Raw genomic sequence first — 19,023 nt, forward strand, 5'->3', positions numbered from 1 at the left:
TTTCTCAAAAGCATCTTAAACTAAGATGATCGTAGAGACTATTCGTGGGAATGGCTCTACTTGGGCATACAATGCTTTTGTAAACACAGCCCAGAACAGTACAGTGGTACTCACATCCACATCAACAATCACGGTAGTGCTATATTTGATTGCCACTGGGTGGCACTACTGTGCTTTTAAGATGATTTATTGTGCTTAGTCCACTTTGTAATCGTTAGACTATATTTTATTGAAATATAAACTCATTTTTGTATATTACATTAAAAACAGCCTATTGGTAAAAAGTACATTATTATGAATTTTACATATATAAGATTTTACAGTTCGCTGATTCATCGTCACTGCAGCGAATCGTTTCCTATAAAATGGCTGTGCAGATGGGTTTCATAAAATATTAATGTTGTGGTAATCCAAGTTTAAACTGACAGTGTCTCTGCTTGCATTGTTTGGGTGTAGTGTTATTTGAGCTTTTAACATTAATATGCCACAGTAATGCAAATTTGATCTTAACAGCAATTCCTACTGGAATAGCGGAAACTGAGGTTTACATTTTTGGTTAATTATCTCTAGTGGGACAAGCATGAAGATAACCCAACTAGGTGCAAAAAAAAAAAAAAAGACATTTAATGTCATATAAAAATGTTTATTTTAAATTAAACTAACATCACTTACAGATTTATCTGATATGTATGATGATTATGATAAAATTAAGTATATATGATAAATAATAAATTAATAAACAGATGCAGTTAACTAATAGTTCTGCTCCTTCAAGGACCTTTTTATTATATAATCCTAATATCTAGGGCTGGAACAAATATAATATGTGAACCTGGACTACAAAACCAGTCATAAGTCACATGGGTATATTTGTAGCAATAGCCAACAATACGTTGTATGGGTCAAAATTATCGATTTTTCCTTTATGCCAAAAATCATTAGGATATTAAGTAAAGATCATGTTCCATGAAGATATCTTGTAAACTTCCTACTGTAAATATATCAAAAATTTATTTTTGTGAGTGGATATGCATTGCTAAGGACTTCATTTGGACAACTTTAAAGACGAATTTCTCAATATTTTGATTTAATTTGCACCCTCAGATTTTCAAAATATTCAATTTTTTTCCAAATATTGTCCTATCCTAACAAACCATACATCAATGGAAAGCTTATTTATTCAGCTTTCAGATGATGTATTAATCTCAATTTTAAAAAAAACCCTGACCATTATGACTGGTTTTGTGGACCAGGGTCACATATTTTAAGAATCATATGAATATTGTTCTGAATACATTTCCCCCACAAGCGATAATGGTTATGGCTCTTTAATATATGCACATCATGCATGACATGTGGATCTAATTCATTAGATCTGCTACTCATATTGCATGCAATGTCCCAACCAACCACACTCTTATCAGCTGTCAGCTAGGTGGCATCATTTATCATTACAGGTTTCCAAATTGTATCTTTTGAATGGTTAAAATTATTCAAGAGAGAGGCTATTATTTTTATGATTAATTTTTACTATTCAAGAAATGGTTTTAACAAAATTAGCTTTCAGAATCATTATTTTAATTATTTTTATGACTATGATTTACAGTAATGACAAAGGTCTATTTTGTTGGAAACCATAGTAATTTATGTAGATATGCAAATTACTTTGCCCAACTTCAAAGTTGTCAGAAGTCAGCAGATTGTTTAAAAATGCTGTGGGGGAAAAACAATAACATTGTGGTGTAAATCTTTCAGACTTTTGTAATTATAATGGATGTGGAATGCGCGCTATCTGCTTTGTCTTGAGTTCAACGGGAAACTACACTTCCCATGAACCCCTGCGAGCTATTGCTTCACTAGTTTCGTACCCGAGTTGACTATTCTTACAAATTCCGTCTCATGGACCTTTTTATTATTTAACATCACTCCACCGCTGCTGAGATGGCGGAATCTGCGTCTTGTCCGGTGTTTCAGCTGGGAAAACCGCGTTACGAGCAGGTAAAGAGTTTGCCGCGATGTTAAAGTGCATCTTTGTCTGGGCATCTTTGATGGGCGTTGATAAACAACATATGTGTGCAGATACCTTTGCTTTGCTTCTGCACTGGACTGCGAATGTCACCCATTCCTCACGCTTTTTTGCCTTGTGTCTTTTGTTCGTGGCTTCATTGCAAAATTGTTGACCGATGCAGTTGTTAGTGATGAGCGTAACAGAGGTTTGGTAGCACCGTTATTATAGAGACCCTAAAACATCAGATGCATTCCCAATAGCTTTTCTTTTTATGTGAAAAAATCAGGAAAATGACTTGGGCAGGATTGGTTTCAAATTCACTGGTCACTTTTATTTTTGCATTACGTCGGAGTGTTTTCGCGGGACATTATCAAAGTTCATAATTTTTCTTTAAAGCTGGAAAAAACTGCCTCTCTTCCCTGTTTTATTTTCTTTCTAAAAACAAATGTGCTTATACATCGGATGAACACAGATTTTCAAGTTGTGCTTTTTGAAATAGCAGCCGTTTTTGCTCAACGATTGCAAATAATTGTCTCATAAATTGTGTTATCTGTGAGATCTCACGCGCTCGTGTCGGTCAAATGAATGACCATCTATTTAAGTCCTGTTGCCTCCATGGAAACACCGCGGTCATCCTAATTAACCCGTTCAGACCCAAATTATGTTCCATGGAGTCAAAAATATGACGAGTTTATGTGTACTGTGAATACTGCCATAAATGATAATCAATCAAGAAATAGTTTATGATAATGTTCTAATAATTATTTCTGATGTCCATATTGTTTTTTAACAACTTCTGGATAATCATGCATGTGGATTTGATGTAAGTTAAGTTTCAAGAACAAAAATGAAAATATGCTAATGCAGAATTATAGTAGATTCATTCAGGTTGTTTTCAAATCAAGTTATTTTCTAATAGCCTATATCTAGTATTTCAATATACTAATAGCTTGAATTCAGTTTTGATTTTGAATTGATTTCTAAGTATTATAAATGTTCTAATAATATATTAAAAATTGTAAACACTTAGAAGAGACAATCACCCACATCTACCTGCACTTATCTCCTTTGCTTGCAAAAATAGTGGTGCAAGCAATGGTGCAAAAATTATTTCACTTAATTTGTGACCCTGGGCTACAAAACCAGTCATAAGAGTCAATTGAGCTCATTGAAAGCTGAATAAATAAGCTTTCCATTGATGTATGGTATGTTATGATAAGAATATTTGGCTGAGTTACAACTATTTGAATCTGAGGGTGCAAAAAAAAAAAAATCAAAATATTGAGAAAATCACCTTTAAAGTTGTCCAAATGAAGTCCTTAGCAATGCATATCCACTCACAACAAGAAATTTTTTATATATTTACGGTAGGAAATTTACATCTATATCTCTTTTTACATCTATATTTACATCTATATCATTTACATTTATATCTCCATGGAACATAATCTTTACTTAATATCCTAATGATTTTTGGCATAAAAGAAAAATCGATAATTTTGACCCATACAATGTATTGTTGGCTATTGCTATAAATATACCCGTGCGACTTATGACTGGTTTTGTGGTCCAGGGTCACATTTTATAGACAAATTTGTAGTTGATTATTTCTGAAATCACACATGCCAGATTTGCAGTAGTAAACAATACAACTGACCCCCTGTCCATTACAATTAATTGTGTTCAATAGAGGGCAGAATAGGAGGGTATAATTTGCCTTCCCTTTGTTAGTCTGCCGGTTATATATGTTGTCTCTAAATTCACCTCAATGAAATACTTGGGTCAGTGTTTATTTTGATGCAATCATGAGTTTCATCTGATAATCATGCCATATGCTGCCCAAATGAGTCTGCTTTGGGTCTACAGGGAATACTTCTTGACAAAAGATCACTGCCCTGCTGACAAGCTAGTTCAAGATTTCAAGATGTCTTTTGCCTAAGAAAGCTCCACTGAGTATTCATTAGATCTGTGCCTGTCATCACTCTGCTAAGATTGGATCAAAATCGAATTGGTTTTTAATGGGCAAAAAATCCAGCACATGTGCATGAATTATCTTTTTATTGCTGCTGCTTTTAGGTGAAATCAATGCAGCTGAAGGATATGGGTGTATGTTTTCTTCCTGCTCCATCTCTGCTAACTGTGTTGCATATTCTCTGGGGAGCAGAAACACATGCATAATTAACAAGTCTTCTCCAGCAGACATGCGCTCACATAGCTCTCCGCAACAGCTTTGAAGCAAGTGTCTGTAGCCCAGAAATAACGTTATTAGCCAAGCCAAGTCAGATCATCAGATTTTTTTTCTCTCTCTCTTCACCCTATATTGTAAAATAAAAATGGATTTCAGCTACAAAGACTAGTGAGATGAGCCACACAGGAGCCTTTTTCTCTGGATAAATCATTTAGATGCAGTTGATTGAGGCTTTCTTTTTTTACTCTGTGTTCTTTGCCAAATAAACCCTTGGCATGCTCAACCATCGGGCCTCTGAAACAGTTGGCTCTCATAAAACCGCTTGCATTGCTGCCCAGGGTTCAGAAACAGTGGGAATGTTGATGTAGGCATTCGTCGCTCCTTTGAGCACAGTCTGCACAAACTGTCAGTGCGTTGTCATTACATCCCTTAAATATTTCAGTCTAACTCTAAACTAAAATTAGAATACAGTCTGTTGACAATTTAAGGCACAAAGCAGCAAGTTTTAATCATTTTTTGGTCTGTGCTGTCAGCAGGTTGTCCTGTTTGCAACTTTTCTTTATAGGTTCTGGCTGACAGTGTAAGTTTGTGAAAACTAAAGGAATGTTTTTCTTCCTCAGAGCACATTTCTTGGCAGGTTGAGACATTTTATTGACATCATTGATCCTTCCACTTTGTTTGTGACAGAGGTATGGAAATCTTGTCTGTTATAGTAATTGAGGTGAATAAAACAATGAGTTGCATTGAACTTTTTGTTCTTCTATATAATATTCAGTCATTAAGTCACAGCTATGAAGAATGAATGCAGATTCTTACCATCTATTTAATGATTCTGGATGAGTCTAGAGTCCTTTTCCTTTCAGATTTCTCTTTTATCCCTGTAGTGTCGTCTAAAAGAATGTATCAAACTCCTGGATGATTTCAAGCAAGGGAATCTTCCTTCAGAAATAACAGATCACCAGGTGAGGTCTCGGACATTTCGATGAACAACGTATGTAGGCCTGGCCTAAAGTGTATGTGGTGCAGTGTTTTATAAAGGCTTGTATTGTGTGTTCAGCTCTGGGAGGCTCAGAAGGTGAAGCAGGTGAGTCTTGAGTTCATTGTTCACTGTCACTTTCAAATGATGGTTTGAATTACAGTCACTGACTCATCTCCTTTCAGGCCATCATTCACCCCGACACCGGTGAAAAAATCTTCATGCCTTTCCGCATGTCAGGTAAGAGCATAGAGAGGAGTCCAGAGAATTTAAATCCTTTCCTACAGTGCCTATTTCAAAATAAATGCTGTTCTTTTGAACTGTCGATTTTCAAAAAATCCTGGAAAAAAATCACTATTTCCACAAAAAAATGTTTTCACCAGTGATGATAATAAAAAAATGTTTCTTAAAGGGTTAGTTCACCCAAAAATGAAATTTCTGTCATTAAGTACTTGCCCTCATGTTCCAAACCCGTAAGACCTTTGTTCATCTTCGGAACACAAATTTATATATTTTTGATGAAATCCAAGAGTTTTTTTTATCTCCCATAGAAAGCAGCGAAATTACCACATTCAAGGTCCAGAAAAGTAGTAAAGACATCATTAAAATAGTCCATGTGACTACAGTGGTTCAACCTTAATGTTATGAAGTGACAAGAAGACGTTTTGTGCTCAAAAAAAAAAATAAAAATAAAACTTTATTCAACAATTTCCACTCAATGTCATTCTCCTACGCAGTTTACGTTGAAGACACATTGCAGAGCTTCCATGTTTACGTCCAAATGTTAGCTCAGTATTGGCCGACTCCTGCGTCGGCTTCCTGGTGCTCACGTGAACAGTTTCAGCCAATACTGAGCTGGCGTTCGGACGTAAACATGGAAGTGCTGCACTGCGTCAACTGCATAGGAGACTGAGGGTAGAGAAGAAATTGAATAAAGTCATTATTTTATAATTTTTGCGCACAAAAAGTATTCTAGTCGCTTCGTAACATTAAGATTGAACCACTGTACTCACACTGACTATTTTAACGATGTCTTTACTCCATTTCTGGACCTTGAATATGGTAATTTCTTTGCTTTCTATGGGAGATAAAAAACCTCTCGGATTTCATCAAAAATATCTTCATTTGTGTTCCGAAGATGAGCGAAAGACTTACGGGTGTGGAATAACATGAGGGTGAGTACCTAATGCCAGAAATTTCATTTTTGGGTGAACTAACCCTTTAAGCACCTAATTACTATATTAGTAGAGTTTTGGGCTACGTTTACACGACAACGATATGATTAAAACGGAGAAGTTTTTCCTTTGAGTTTTCCATGTACAGACGACACCGTTGTCAAAACGCTCCCCAATCATAGGAATCCGTGAAAACTGTATTCTGCTGGCAGGCCATTAGATGGCGATGAAACACTATAGACTGAACATGTAATGCGCATGTGAATGGCGTCATTGTTTTGACAGAGTCGCGTTTTTGTTGTTTAAACGGAGACGGTTTTCAAAATATTGCACTTTAAAACCCGTTTTTAAAAGGCCACCAAAACGCCGTTGTCGTGGAAATGAACTACCAAAACGCATAAAAAGTTTTTAGTTGAAAACGGCGTCGTGTAAACGGCCCCTTAAAATATTTATTAAATAAAAAAAAGTTATTTTACATTGCAATATATTGTCAACTCCTCTATTGTAATTATGTTGAAAGCCTATTTTACTGGAATCATGACTTTAGCAAGATTAGGTATACAGCTCCACCATAATAACACTGTTTAAAATTAAAGTAATAAATGTTTAATTTAAAGTGAGGACAGCCATAAAGGTTATTTTTACTCTATTCTGATTTGTTGTTGTTCTTTTTCCTATCTGGATGCATTTCACAGGCTATGTGCCATTTGGAACACCAATCGTAAGTCTTCAGTTTGCTTGTAAAAAAAGATCAAAGTGCATATCAAAGACCACACAGATAGAGCAAATATGAGAGAAAGAAGCCAATCATTATGCTTGTGCCAGTGTTGACACGTCCAAATCCTCTAGTGTGAGAGGTGTTGGAGTCTGTATTGAGTTTCTAAAGTTTGTAATAAACCTTTGTTTCTATAGATAGGTGTAAATTATTAACCAGCGTATGGCTGTATACCACGGTTAGTTAAATTGTTAACATGAATTGTTAAATGATCCTTAACTGATTCTCTTGCAGGTTGTTGGTCTTCTCCTTCCAAACCAGACTTTGGCCTCTACAGTGTTCTGGCAGGTAAAGTGGCTTGTTCCCATCATTTGAGCCCCTCAATGCCAGGAGGCACAAAAGCTGGCTCTGCATCATCAGTATCCCAGCAGCCACTGTTTCACAGTAATACGTAATTAGTCTAAAGTAGTCCTAATTAATCAGATTTCTTTTATATATATGACTTTTACCAGAAGCTGACTTAACAGAAAATAAAAGATTTTCATCAACCGATAGTTGAAGTGTCAAGCTAATCCAGAATTTCTCTCTTACAGTGGCTCAACCAGAGTCACAATGCCTGCGTGAACTACGCCAACCGCAATGCCACAAAGGTACGGTTTGAAACGTTCTTGTAATTCAGGTCAGGTTTTTGAGGTCTAACTATTGCAATGCCTTTGCAGATGGTCATTCAGTGAAGCGTTTCTTCTTGATTCCATTTGAATGATCATCATTGTGTCCTGAGGGCCAGACGTCTGTTCTGCATCTGACTGTGGTTCAGAGCCTCAGAGTATTTTTTCATTGCACAGCAGTCTGTAGAACGTTAGCTGAAACTGGATGTTGATGATTGTTTTTTCCCCCCGTTGTTATCTTTAGCCAACACCAACCTCAAAGTTTATTCAGGGATACCTGGGAGCCGTCACCAGTGCTGTTTCAATTGCAGTACGTGAATGATGTGCAAAGATTCATTTTATTTGTGATTTGTAATGTAAATGTACATTTGTCAGTGTGTAGTGACCTCTAAATGAGCTGTGTTTAAATGTTTGCCCTTTAAAATGCTATTTAAAATATGGAAATAATGTTTAAGAAAATGTATTTATGGTAGTAGTGTTCTAGTATACCATACTACACCATAACATCTTGTTAAGTACTGTTGTACAGTTTACATGTAAATGACATTTAAATTCTCCTATAATATGGTGTCTTATAGGTGGGTCTGAATGTACTTATCCAGAAATCCAGCAAATTTAACCCCGCCACCAGAATGTTGATACAGAGGTTTATCCCCTTCCCTGCTGTAGGTATGTCCTTATAGATCCAGTATTTTGCTTGACTCAGCAGAGTCCTTCACTCTGCATTGCATAAAGCGCCCCCTGCTGTCAGTAAGAAAGCATGACACATACTATGAGGTGTGTAATATTGTGTAAAGTTTTTGAAAGCAGTCTGTTATGCTCATCAAGGCTGAATATATTTGATCAAAAATACAGTAAAAACAGTAATATTGTGAAATATTACTACAGTGTAAAATAACCATTTTCCATCGTAAAATATTTTAAAATGTAATTTATTCCTGTGATGTTGAAGCAGAATTTTCAGCATCATTACTCCAGCCTTCATTGTCACGTGATCCTTTAGAAATCATTCTAATATGCTGATTTGATGCTCAAAAAACATTTCTTCTTATTATAAATGTTGAAAAAAGCTGTGCTGCTTAATATTTTAGTGTAAACCGTGATACATTTTTTAATGATTCTTTGATCAATAAAAAGTTCAAAAGAACATATAAATATTTTTTCTATTTATATATTCTGTTGTTACTTTTAATCAATTTAACACGTCCTTGCTGAATAGGAAAAATAAATCTTACTCGCCCCAAACTTTTGAACGGTAGTGTATATTTTAATCAAGTACATTACCGAATATACTAGGAATTCTTAAAATAATAGACTATCAAATGGAGATTGTTTTTACCAGTGCAATCTATATCAAGATGAACAAATCTCCTTTCACAGAAACTAGATGACATGGTTTTGTTTAGCATGGATGGTCATCATTAAGATCTGTGTTTATTTTACTTCTCAGCCAGCGCGAACATCTGTAACGTGGCTCTAATGAGACACAATGAGCTGTCTGAGGGAATAGATGTGTTGGACAGCAACGGGAATGTAGTGGGATCCTCACGGATAGCTGCCAAACATGTGCGTATGTTAGTTATACAGTTGGGACACCCCACTTCAGTTTGTCAATGGCTTGAATGTTTTTTGTTTTATTTTCAAATCCATGCAAGTAAAGCTATACATATTTTTTTGAGACAAATTTTTATTTTTACAAACCATGTCACACGAATTTTCAAAAGTAATTCTTTTGTTTGTTTGTGTCATAAATTAACTTTTATTTTTATGCATTTTTTATCAGGCACTGATAGAGACGGCACTGACACGTGTAGCTCTACCGCTGCCAATCTTTGTCCTTCCACCAATCATAATGGCCTTCTTGGAAAAGTATGAATTTACTTTTCAGTTGCATTTAAATTAAACTCTAAACAGGAATTAATTGTTATTAATTACAATTAATTAATTATAAATAGTATATATAATTAATACATACATAATTTTAATTAATAATATATAATTATATTTTGTTGTATTGTAATAAATTGTTTAAGTTAATCATTAAATTACTGTTTAATTGAGAGTCTGTTCTCACTGTCCTCCGGCAGGCTTCCTCTGATGCAGGCCCATCGCAGGATGATGCTGCCTGTGCACAGTTTAGTGTGTCTGGCCGTCTTTGGTCTGTCCTTGCCACTTGCTATCAGCCTCTTCCCACAGATGTCAGAGGTACTGCAGCAACACCTGCATCACTTCCCCTCTTCCTCTACGGCAAACAATTGCTGCAGCAGGTTTAATTTTGTCTGTCGACCTCTTGCCATTAATCTTTTCATGTGTGTGCGCGCGTGTGTGTATGTCTATGTGCTCTGAATAATAAATATTTTAGCAGGGAATTGCTTGCTAATCATTCTTTGCTCCTCACAGATAGAGGCATCTCACCTTGAGCCGGAAATTGCCATGGCAACAGATTGCAAGGTGCTGACTTACAACAAGGGACTGTGATGAAAGAGAGAGAAGTTTAATCAGCTGTCTGAGATCGCCAAGGATGTGTAGCATAACAGGTGCAAACAGTATTGAGAAGGAAAATGCATTCTGAGCAATAGTAACCCTTTCCTTAACTGCTGAGCCATTTATCAGTTTTTATAGAACTATTCATAAAGTAATAATTACAGTATTTACCATTTTACTGACAATTATGACAGGGAGGAAACAAGGCCTTATATTAAACAATTTTGTCATATAATAAAAAATGTTATATATTAATGTTGATAAACTAATTATGAATAATGAGAGTTAAGTAGTTAAGTGCAGCTTTAAATTATTCTATTATATGGTCAGTGAATGCACTTTAATGAAAATGTAATTGTAATTAACTGTTTATTTGCATGTCACACTTAATATGTTCTGAAATTTTTTTTTATTTTTTGTTGTTTTTATGTGTACATGGACAGGGTTTTAGTCCTTAAGTATTAACATTTTAAAACTATTTCTATTGCAATATTAACACTCAAATATATCTTTGAAAAATGTACTATTTTTGAGATTATGTGGTCTATTTAAACATTGAATAGTATTAACACTGAATTATTGTTTAATAATGTAATTTTGATATATATTTCTTTTTCTTTGCTTTTATCATAATTGTTGCCATATGAGTTTTAATATATTTTCATTTTACTTTTATTTTGTTAAAAAATTGACTTAATGTCAAGACACCATGTTGTATCACCTTTACTCAAGTGAAAGAGCTTATAAATACTGGATACAAACAGCAGTATAAAACACAAGCATCAAAAATAATCACATTTCCAAGCCATTAATGAACATTTCTCACTCATCTCCCTCCTGTTTCTTATTCAGCTGTCTGTGTTTCACAACAATCCTCCAGGTCAAAGGTTCAGGATTCAAAAAGGATGAGCAACATTCTTGACATTCCATCTCATGTTTTTCCAGCTTATCCCTGTCTTTGAATTTCCGTCACTTCATTAAGCAATGCTATATCCACCAAAAGTGGATTCTGAACTAGGAGGTTGCATCAACACAAACAGCTTCATATAAAAAACCTTCATCGGATTAGAAAAAGAATGTCTGGCTTGAGTGACAGTACCATTCGGTATGCAAAAAGTCACACTGTACGTGTATAGGTTCACAGTACAAAACGAGCATGGGTCTGACTTGAGCACATGCAACAGGCTAGTCTTTCTTTCCCATTCACTTAAAATTCGCATTATATGGTTGAACATACAACGTTAGACAACATCTTGCATATGCAAGAGTGATGCATTAATAGTGCAATATATATATCTATTTGAGGATACTTTGACATTCGTTATGGCAAAGTTATAAATGGGTGTGCAGTGTGCACAAAACACTTTACCTCAATTTAAGCACTACAATCTACACAACAAAAACTTTTCAACAAGTGCATAAAAAGTAACAAATGATACCCAGGATAATTCCGATGACTGAGGTTATTCTTTGTGTAACATGCATGAGAACTGTGGGGATTGAGAGTTTAGATTAGAAGTTAATTCCCTTTTACGCTAATCTTGGACCAATCTTCTCATTCCTTCTTTCCAATCTGGCCTTAGATTAACCTCAAAGTGCAACTTCTATGAACACTGTATGGCTAAATAAAAACACTGGGAGTGTGTGAAGGGTGCGAGTGTGGATGCGGATGATGAATAGGACATTCCGCTTGTGTTTGGCCCAGGAGGAGTTCCTTCTCCCTGGATAAACACGGTCTGCTGATCTGCTGACTGTGGGAATGGTAGAGCCTCAGGAAGGACAAAATAGAGTGAGCCAACCATAAAGCCGTTACACACCACAGAGAGATCTGCGAAGAGAGACACGCTTAGGATAATGCATTAACATGTAAAATATGCATGCTGTGTTGAACTGCGACACAGATCTCAGACAGAAATACAAGTCAATTCCTTCTTTACCTGCGCGCAATTGAGCTCAGAGTAGAAAGAGGATGTCTCAACGTCCAGATATAGAGGGACAGACTGTGACTCAGCACAACTGCGGAGAAAGAGAGAATTATTAAATGGGACACTATGTAACAATTATGTAATAACACTATGTAGCCATTTAATTCATTCATGAAACGTGCAATCAAAAGTATACATTGCATATTTTTTAATAAACATATAAGAGTATGCGTTTTGTTTCTAGACCATAATCAGTGTTAATTAGTAAAGTCTCTAAAGCTGCTCTGAAACAATATTTACTGTAAAAAGTACTACACAAATACACTAATTTGACATTAGCTTGTAGATTTCAAGCTTTGTGTACCTGTAGGGTCTGGTGTTATCGTCCGTAACAGTGTTGCACCAGGACACCAGACCCAGGGTGAGAGTGACACTGGCCCCTCCAGAGAGGAACAACACACATAGACTCAGCAACAGCGTGAGGAAGGCAGAGAACAGCGTGCTGCAGGAAAAAGAGGGAAAATAAGAACCAATGGATAACACAATTTGATAACACTATTTTAAATTATATATTATTTTATTTATATTCAATTAAATGATATTTAATATACACAAATATTAAATAGAATATTAAGCTGAATTATATATATATATATATTACATAGTTACTAAAATCATTAAAATATTACATAATATAAATATTTAAAATATTAATAATATTTAATATACACAAATTTTAAATATAATTAAGCTGAATTATGATATATATATATATATATATATAATGTTATTTGATAAAATATGCCAATTCAAGTTTCTACTGTTATAGATATGTAATTTTACCATAAACAAATGCACCATTTTAATGTTTATTTTCATTTTTTGTAAGTCACATCAACACTCACTCGTCATGCCGCCGATGGAGATAGAACAGGCTCCTCCAGCCCTGAACTGCGCCGTACAGCACTGTAAACACACCGACAAATGTGGCGAACTGACAGGCGGCCAGTGGACCCCATTGTTGCACCACCAGATGAGTAACCGCTTTGGACTCTCCTTCGCCCACCGTGAGGTTCTCCGTCCTCCAGAATCCTTGACTAAACAGCGCGCACCTTCCCTTGAAAGCGGATCCGTTTAGGGCGAGCGGTACGACCACCAAGAGTCCAGCGATAACGGACAGGGTGTAGGCGGCGCAGTGAGCCAACAAGAGTCGTCGATCCAGCTCCATGTACTCGAAAATTAGTTTAGCCTGTGGGTAGAGGAGTGTAGCTTACCTGTTGGAATCTCGATGTTTGTTTTCGACTGTAAATGTAAACTATAAATACAGTGGAATTTTACAGCACACCACAGCCCGTGAGCTTGCGTCAGGACTCCTCCCTCCGGCGGCGGGACGCTGCTTACACAACGGTTCAGCTCTGCTCTGACTTTTGACTGTGACGGCGGGCTGCGCGTGACGCTGACGCACTCTCACACGATCCGCACGTATGCGCGGATATAGAGCTGCAGTATAAACTAAATTTGTTTTATATCAAATATGTGTGTAATTAATTTAATTCAAATCTATATTTACAAATATCAGCAAAAGTGAGTGTTGGGGGTTTTCCATGACAAAGGCAGTGCCACACCTCTAAAGCTTAATTCGGTCAGTGGATCAGCGCTGCGTTATGTAAGGCCGATTACAGCCCAAACATGAAAATGGGTCATCCGTCATGCAAAGTCTGTCTCTAAATCACACGTCACACAAGTTGTTCTTACCAAATTAAACGCCTGAATTGGTCTGGCATTTATAATCAGACCCACTTTATAGACTAATCCAAAAAATGCAATAGTTTAGCTACACCCAACACCAGATTTTAAAAGAAATAAAACGAAAACATTTGATGCATCAGATTTGTCCAGGTAATGACATATTGAGTCACTGGATTTAAGAATGTAAATTATTGTGTGTCCTATCATGACTAAACACTTAAAATTGTTCTAGTTATACAAACGGTTCAGTTTGTGTTGGTAGGCCTACAAACTCGTAAGAACCAGAAATTGTGATGGTGAGATTATAAAAGTGTCATTAGGTAATCCTAAATTTAAGAGATGACGCTTCCAACAAGTCTTTGAAACATAGGCTATCTTTAATTTCTTTATTTATTTATCTTTGTATCCACAAACAGAAATGTTCAAATTCATTATTGACCTACTTTCTCACATTTCTTTTGTTGAAACAGACTCGCTTCTCAAATCTCTTCATTTAGCCTATACGTGACAGATTCCTTAAACAATATAGGGAGTGTCATGGTGCAACTACGAGGTTTAACTTTCCTAATCTTGTCATTTTGCCCCCTTGTTTGTTACATGTGACGTTTTGTGTAGATGCTCTTTAATTTTCTCCACAAAAATGCCTGTACAGTGTCATTTCCTGTGTCATTTTAAAAAATATGTAATTTCACAATAACTTTATTATCCGTGATAATGATATTGTAATGGTTATATAATAATATAACCGGCCTTTTTTTTTTTTTTTTTTTTTTTTTTTTTAGTTTATTAATTCACTGAATGTATAAAGATGTGATGTAAATCGCTCATGTGATGTTGCGCTGTCAATATTCTACCGGTAGGAGGTAGTATTGCCAAATGTACTGCAGCAACCATAACCACGAAGAAGAGTGTCAAAGAATTGTATCTTTAACGTCCCAACAATATTTTCGTCATTAAACTGGCTTCTAAGCAGACTGCAACCATATTAAAGCTTTAAACGCCATGGACGAAAAGGTAAAAATATACTTAGTATGTGTTGTTTCCTTTAATGTGATAAAATCGAGGCAGTTTACTGCTGCATGCTGTGATGGGCGTAGTTCAAGTTCAATGAAATGAACTGGTTAGATTTAAAAAAGTTATGACTTTTTTAATGATGGGAACTCTGTTGCACGCCCTCATATTTTGTGTGCCTTTTGTTTGGATTTATTTATTAGTAAGAGTTTAGATGTGTCAACTACACACCTAATGAATGAACATGATAATGATCAGTGTTAAAACGCTGATTGGAAAAACAGCTCAGACCAGCCTAAGGTGGTTTGCTGGTCTTAGCTTGTCTCCCTGCCTGGTTAGGCCGGTCTGCTTGGTACTTTTCACCTGGTCATACTGGGAGACCAGCTACACTAGTTTGGTTTGGATGGGAGACCATTGTAAACCTTCTAAAACCAGCATGTAACTGATTTGACAGATTGTTCTCCTAATGCAGAGATTGTAGCTATATTTAAGTGTTAATAATGCAGTAGTTTTATGTTGTCATCACTTACATCCATGTGTGGCAGGCTTTAGATCCTACTGCAGGGGATGATGGGTCAGAGGCAGCAGCCAGTTCTTCGTCATGTTTGGGAGCCACTGGAGGATCAACTAGTTCCCGTTTGGACTCACAGCTCCAGGAGGCCATTCGGTTAAAGACAGAGGGGAATGCATTCTACAGGGAGAAAAATGTGCGCACTGCCATCGGACGATATCATCGTGCTTTGCTTGTTCTTCGTGGCCTGGACTCTGAGGTGAACGCTGCCCTGCAAGGGTTTGGGGCTCAAGTGCCTAAACTGAGCCAGGAGCAGGAGAACCTGCTGAGGAGCACTCAAGTAGACTGCTATAATAATTTAGCAGGTTTGTAATCCATACAGAAAAGTACTTTGGCAGTGTGCTATGGTACCGAATAACACAACACTAAAATGTAATCATTTTGCAGACACTCTTATCTGAAGCGACTTTTTAAGCATGTTTACATAATTTTCTTTTTGGCCAGTATTATTATTAGTCAAACTTTATCACACCATTTTGTTATTTCATAATCATTTTCATATTAATTTGCTATTGGTTTAAAACCTCGAAACCAAATGCTTTCACCCTTGGCTGGTGCTTACCATAACATCTTGACCACATGTTAAAACCTTTAACCCATGTTAGTCATATAAGAAATAGGAGATAAGAATCCTTGTGAACTCAGTCCTTAATCTTTGATATAGGATCACACATCTCATGATAACCAAGATCTTGCTTTAATTATTTGGAAAGAAATTAGTACTTTTATTCAGCAAGGACACATATAATTTATCCAAAGTGACAGTAAAGAACTTTACATTGCAACAAAAGATTTCTATTTCAAATAAATGCTGTTCTTTTGAACATTCTATTCATCAAAGAATCCTGGAAAAAAAATGCATTACTGTTTCCATAATATGTTTTGGAGTAACGAAAATGCAGAAAATTCAGATTTGCCATGACAGGAATAAATTACATTTTAAAATATACTGCAATTGTAATAAGCTTTGGTGAGCATAAGAGACTTCTTTAATTAAAAACATTAAAAAAAAATCTTACAGACCCCAAACAAACCCTTTTGAACAGTAGTGTATGCAAAAGTTATCTAGGAAAGCATTCTCCTCTTTACCTATTTCTGTGTCTCACAGCATGTTTGCTACAGCGAGAAGTGGTGGACTATACCCGTGTGCTAGAGTACAGTCTGAAAGTGCTCCAGTGGAGGGCAGGTGACATTAAGGCCCTGTACAGAGCTGGTGTGGCTTCATTAGAACTGGGTGATGCTCAGACTGCTCGACAGTACCTCATACAGGCCAGCAGGGGGAAACCTAACGGTAAAAACCAATCACATCCCACCTTTATTTTTTTTTTATTTATTTTTTTTTTTTGTCTATTTCATGGTTTTCGAACCTGCGCCAGAAGTTGATTTTAGGCAAGCTAAGGGATTTCGCTCGATTAATTTTCAATCAAATTATCGTTATGTTATAAACGCTCAGATATCCAACTGAGAAATAAAATCAAAAGATTAAAATACGGGTTCGTTCGTTCACAGTATACGTTACTTGTTGCAATTGTCTGTGTACATATGGATGTCAGATCTTTGTTTTTTTGTCTCGCTGTTTTTTCAGTCTCATGAGCAACGTAAAGAGTAAGTCAAGTTAAAAATAATTTAAAAACATGTCACGGGGCCCCTGCATTCCCTTCCATTCCATTATCTATATTTAAATGCAAGGTGTGAACAGGCATCTAAAATACATGGCTAAATGCCACACTTAATCTGTTTTATCAGTGAAAATGTTCTGCATGATGCAGCGTGAAAGTGTGCAATGATATTCGTATGAAAATCATTAAAGTCACTCCTGATATAACCTGAAAAAAGACAGTATTCTCATTACAATTTAATTGGCTGGTAATTTAATAACCAAACTGTCCACAGTATTGCTGTGTAATTCAGATTTATTTACATTGATTTAAACGGCATATTTGTTTTATATCTACATGTTTCCTTCTCCTGTATGTGTGAATACTTTGAAAAGCTGTGTGTGGGTGTCAAAAAGTGAGTAGTAAAAAAAAAAAAAAAGTCCCCTGAGAAGAAGTTTGGGAACTACTATTCTAATTATTATGCTTCCAGGGATTTTTTACATTCAGTTTTCAAAAGGGATTCAGCACGCGTTTAATTTTGAGCCTGTTACGTAATGTAGTGTTGTTTTGTGGATTGATCCATTTTCTTCAGTTAGTAAGATCAAACACCTCTGCTTTGCAGCCTTTAATTGAACTGTTCAGTTTCACATCAAATTCATTTCAATGGTTTAATTGGAAGTTATGACATTCATTTTATCCTGTTCTCTATTTCTCAGATGCCAATGTAAAGAAACAGCTGCAGCGAGTGGAGGAGAGACTCAGCCAAGACTACCAGAAAGAGAAGGCACTGTACAAAGGCATGTTCAGCAAACAGAAACAGGGTGAGGAGCAGTTAGCAGAGGAGAAGACACAGAAACTGGTCTAAATGGACTAATACATGACTTAACAGGAACATTAGATGAACTAAGAGTTGACGGCATCCTGAAGGAAGTGGGATGTTTTGCCTCAGGGCATGGATAATTTGCTGCATATGGCATTTACTGGTGTTGAAGGTCCCATAGCAGGATTAAATGTGTGGCTGAAATCTGGTGCAATGTGGCAGCTTGAAAGAGAATCTTAATGCTATTAAAATGTTGTATGGCTAAGGTGCTATCAAGCTGCTTCTGTTTTGCATTCAGTTCTCTACAGCTGTGGGTGTTATTTCTCTTTTATTCCGTCTTGTTTTTTGTTTGTTCATCCTAATAAATATTTTTGAAAGAACCCAATGCATAATTTATTTGCCACTTGAAATAGAGTACTCAACCAAGATGTTGATAGATTGTTAATGGATTATGCTAATATGATTAGGGAAATGCTGTGATAAGAGATTTATTATAAGTCTATAGTATGGCATCAGAGTTTTGTATGTGAGATTATTTAATCCTATTGTACCACAAAACTCTTCACGCAGCAGTAGCAGTCTATGATATCATTGCCAAGCAAATCAACAAGGATCATATTAAACTGGAAATACTTTTATTGATATTTCTTCATGTTTCAGCACTTTAACAATCATTTCAAATTACTTTATATTTTTTTCAAAGTCCTGAGCATGAGTTCAAACAACATCTTTTTGTATTTGGTCAGCATATACTTCAGAGTGCTCTTTTAAGCATAATATGTTCATAGTAAAAACAACACCAGCACCACTATGACCATAAGAGTGCACAGAAACACAACACAGCATGGCATGCAGAAGTACCTAAACAAGCAGAACGCCAGTAGATTGTAAGTTTGGAAAAATTGGCAGCATGGTTTCTCCCATTTTGAAATGTTCTTACTAATCTTTCTTTTTTGACTTGTGATTTTTATTGAAACTGAGGGACCTCATAGAGCCAAACACTTTCCTTCCAAGGTCACGGAACGATCTGGAACGGGTGAGAGGAGCTGATGGGGGTGGCGAGGGTGAGAGGGAAGGGGACGAAAGAGGAGAAAGGGAGTGACTGCTTCCCTCCAGGCTCTGGGAGCGAGAGAGA

The 19,023-nt window shown here is 36.2% G+C and overlaps 3 protein-coding genes across 4 annotated transcripts; 2 read left to right on the forward strand and 1 right to left on the reverse strand.

Annotated features, from left to right (window-relative positions):
* The first annotated feature begins 1,824 nt into the window (after positions 1-1,824).
* On the forward strand, positions 1,825-11,006 carry sfxn5b (sideroflexin 5b). 2 transcript variants are annotated; one of them, XM_051859694.1, is made up of 14 exons: positions 1,825-1,998; positions 4,817-4,885; positions 5,081-5,158; positions 5,254-5,280; positions 5,358-5,412; positions 7,043-7,068; positions 7,357-7,410; positions 7,656-7,712; positions 7,975-8,040; positions 8,309-8,399; positions 9,181-9,296; positions 9,514-9,599; positions 9,818-9,935; positions 10,131-11,006. In XM_051859694.1, the coding sequence occupies exons 1-14, from the start codon at positions 1,942-1,944 to the stop codon at positions 10,206-10,208; spliced, it is 978 nt and encodes a 325-aa protein (XP_051715654.1). In that variant the 5' UTR covers positions 1,825-1,941; the 3' UTR covers positions 10,209-11,006. The 2 variants fall into 2 exon arrangements, with proteins under 2 accessions (XP_051715654.1, XP_051715655.1); XM_051859695.1 differs by lacking the exon at positions 1,825-1,998 and having other exon boundaries at positions 4,845-4,885; positions 5,060-5,158.
* zgc:153018 (Transmembrane protein 179-like) lies at positions 10,922-13,556 on the reverse strand. Its single transcript, XM_051859696.1, has 4 exons — positions 13,045-13,556; positions 12,504-12,641; positions 12,152-12,230; positions 10,922-12,042 (listed from the first exon to the last, which is right to left on the reverse strand). The coding sequence occupies exons 1-4, from the start codon at positions 13,365-13,367 to the stop codon at positions 11,836-11,838; spliced, it is 747 nt and encodes a 248-aa protein (XP_051715656.1). The 5' UTR covers positions 13,368-13,556; the 3' UTR covers positions 10,922-11,835.
* A 1,168-nt stretch (positions 13,557-14,724) lies between these two features.
* ttc9c (tetratricopeptide repeat domain 9C) lies at positions 14,725-18,268 on the forward strand. The gene is made up of 4 exons (XM_051859697.1): positions 14,725-14,902; positions 15,445-15,775; positions 16,579-16,761; positions 17,785-18,268. The coding sequence occupies exons 1-4, from the start codon at positions 14,891-14,893 to the stop codon at positions 17,931-17,933; spliced, it is 675 nt and encodes a 224-aa protein (XP_051715657.1). The 5' UTR covers positions 14,725-14,890; the 3' UTR covers positions 17,934-18,268.
* The last annotated feature ends 755 nt before the right edge of the window (positions 18,269-19,023 follow it).

The sequence above is a fragment of the Ctenopharyngodon idella genome, chromosome 14 (genome assembly GCF_019924925.1).
Source record: "Ctenopharyngodon idella isolate HZGC_01 chromosome 14, HZGC01, whole genome shotgun sequence".
NCBI classification, from domain to species: Eukaryota; Metazoa; Chordata; class Actinopteri; order Cypriniformes; family Xenocyprididae; genus Ctenopharyngodon; species Ctenopharyngodon idella.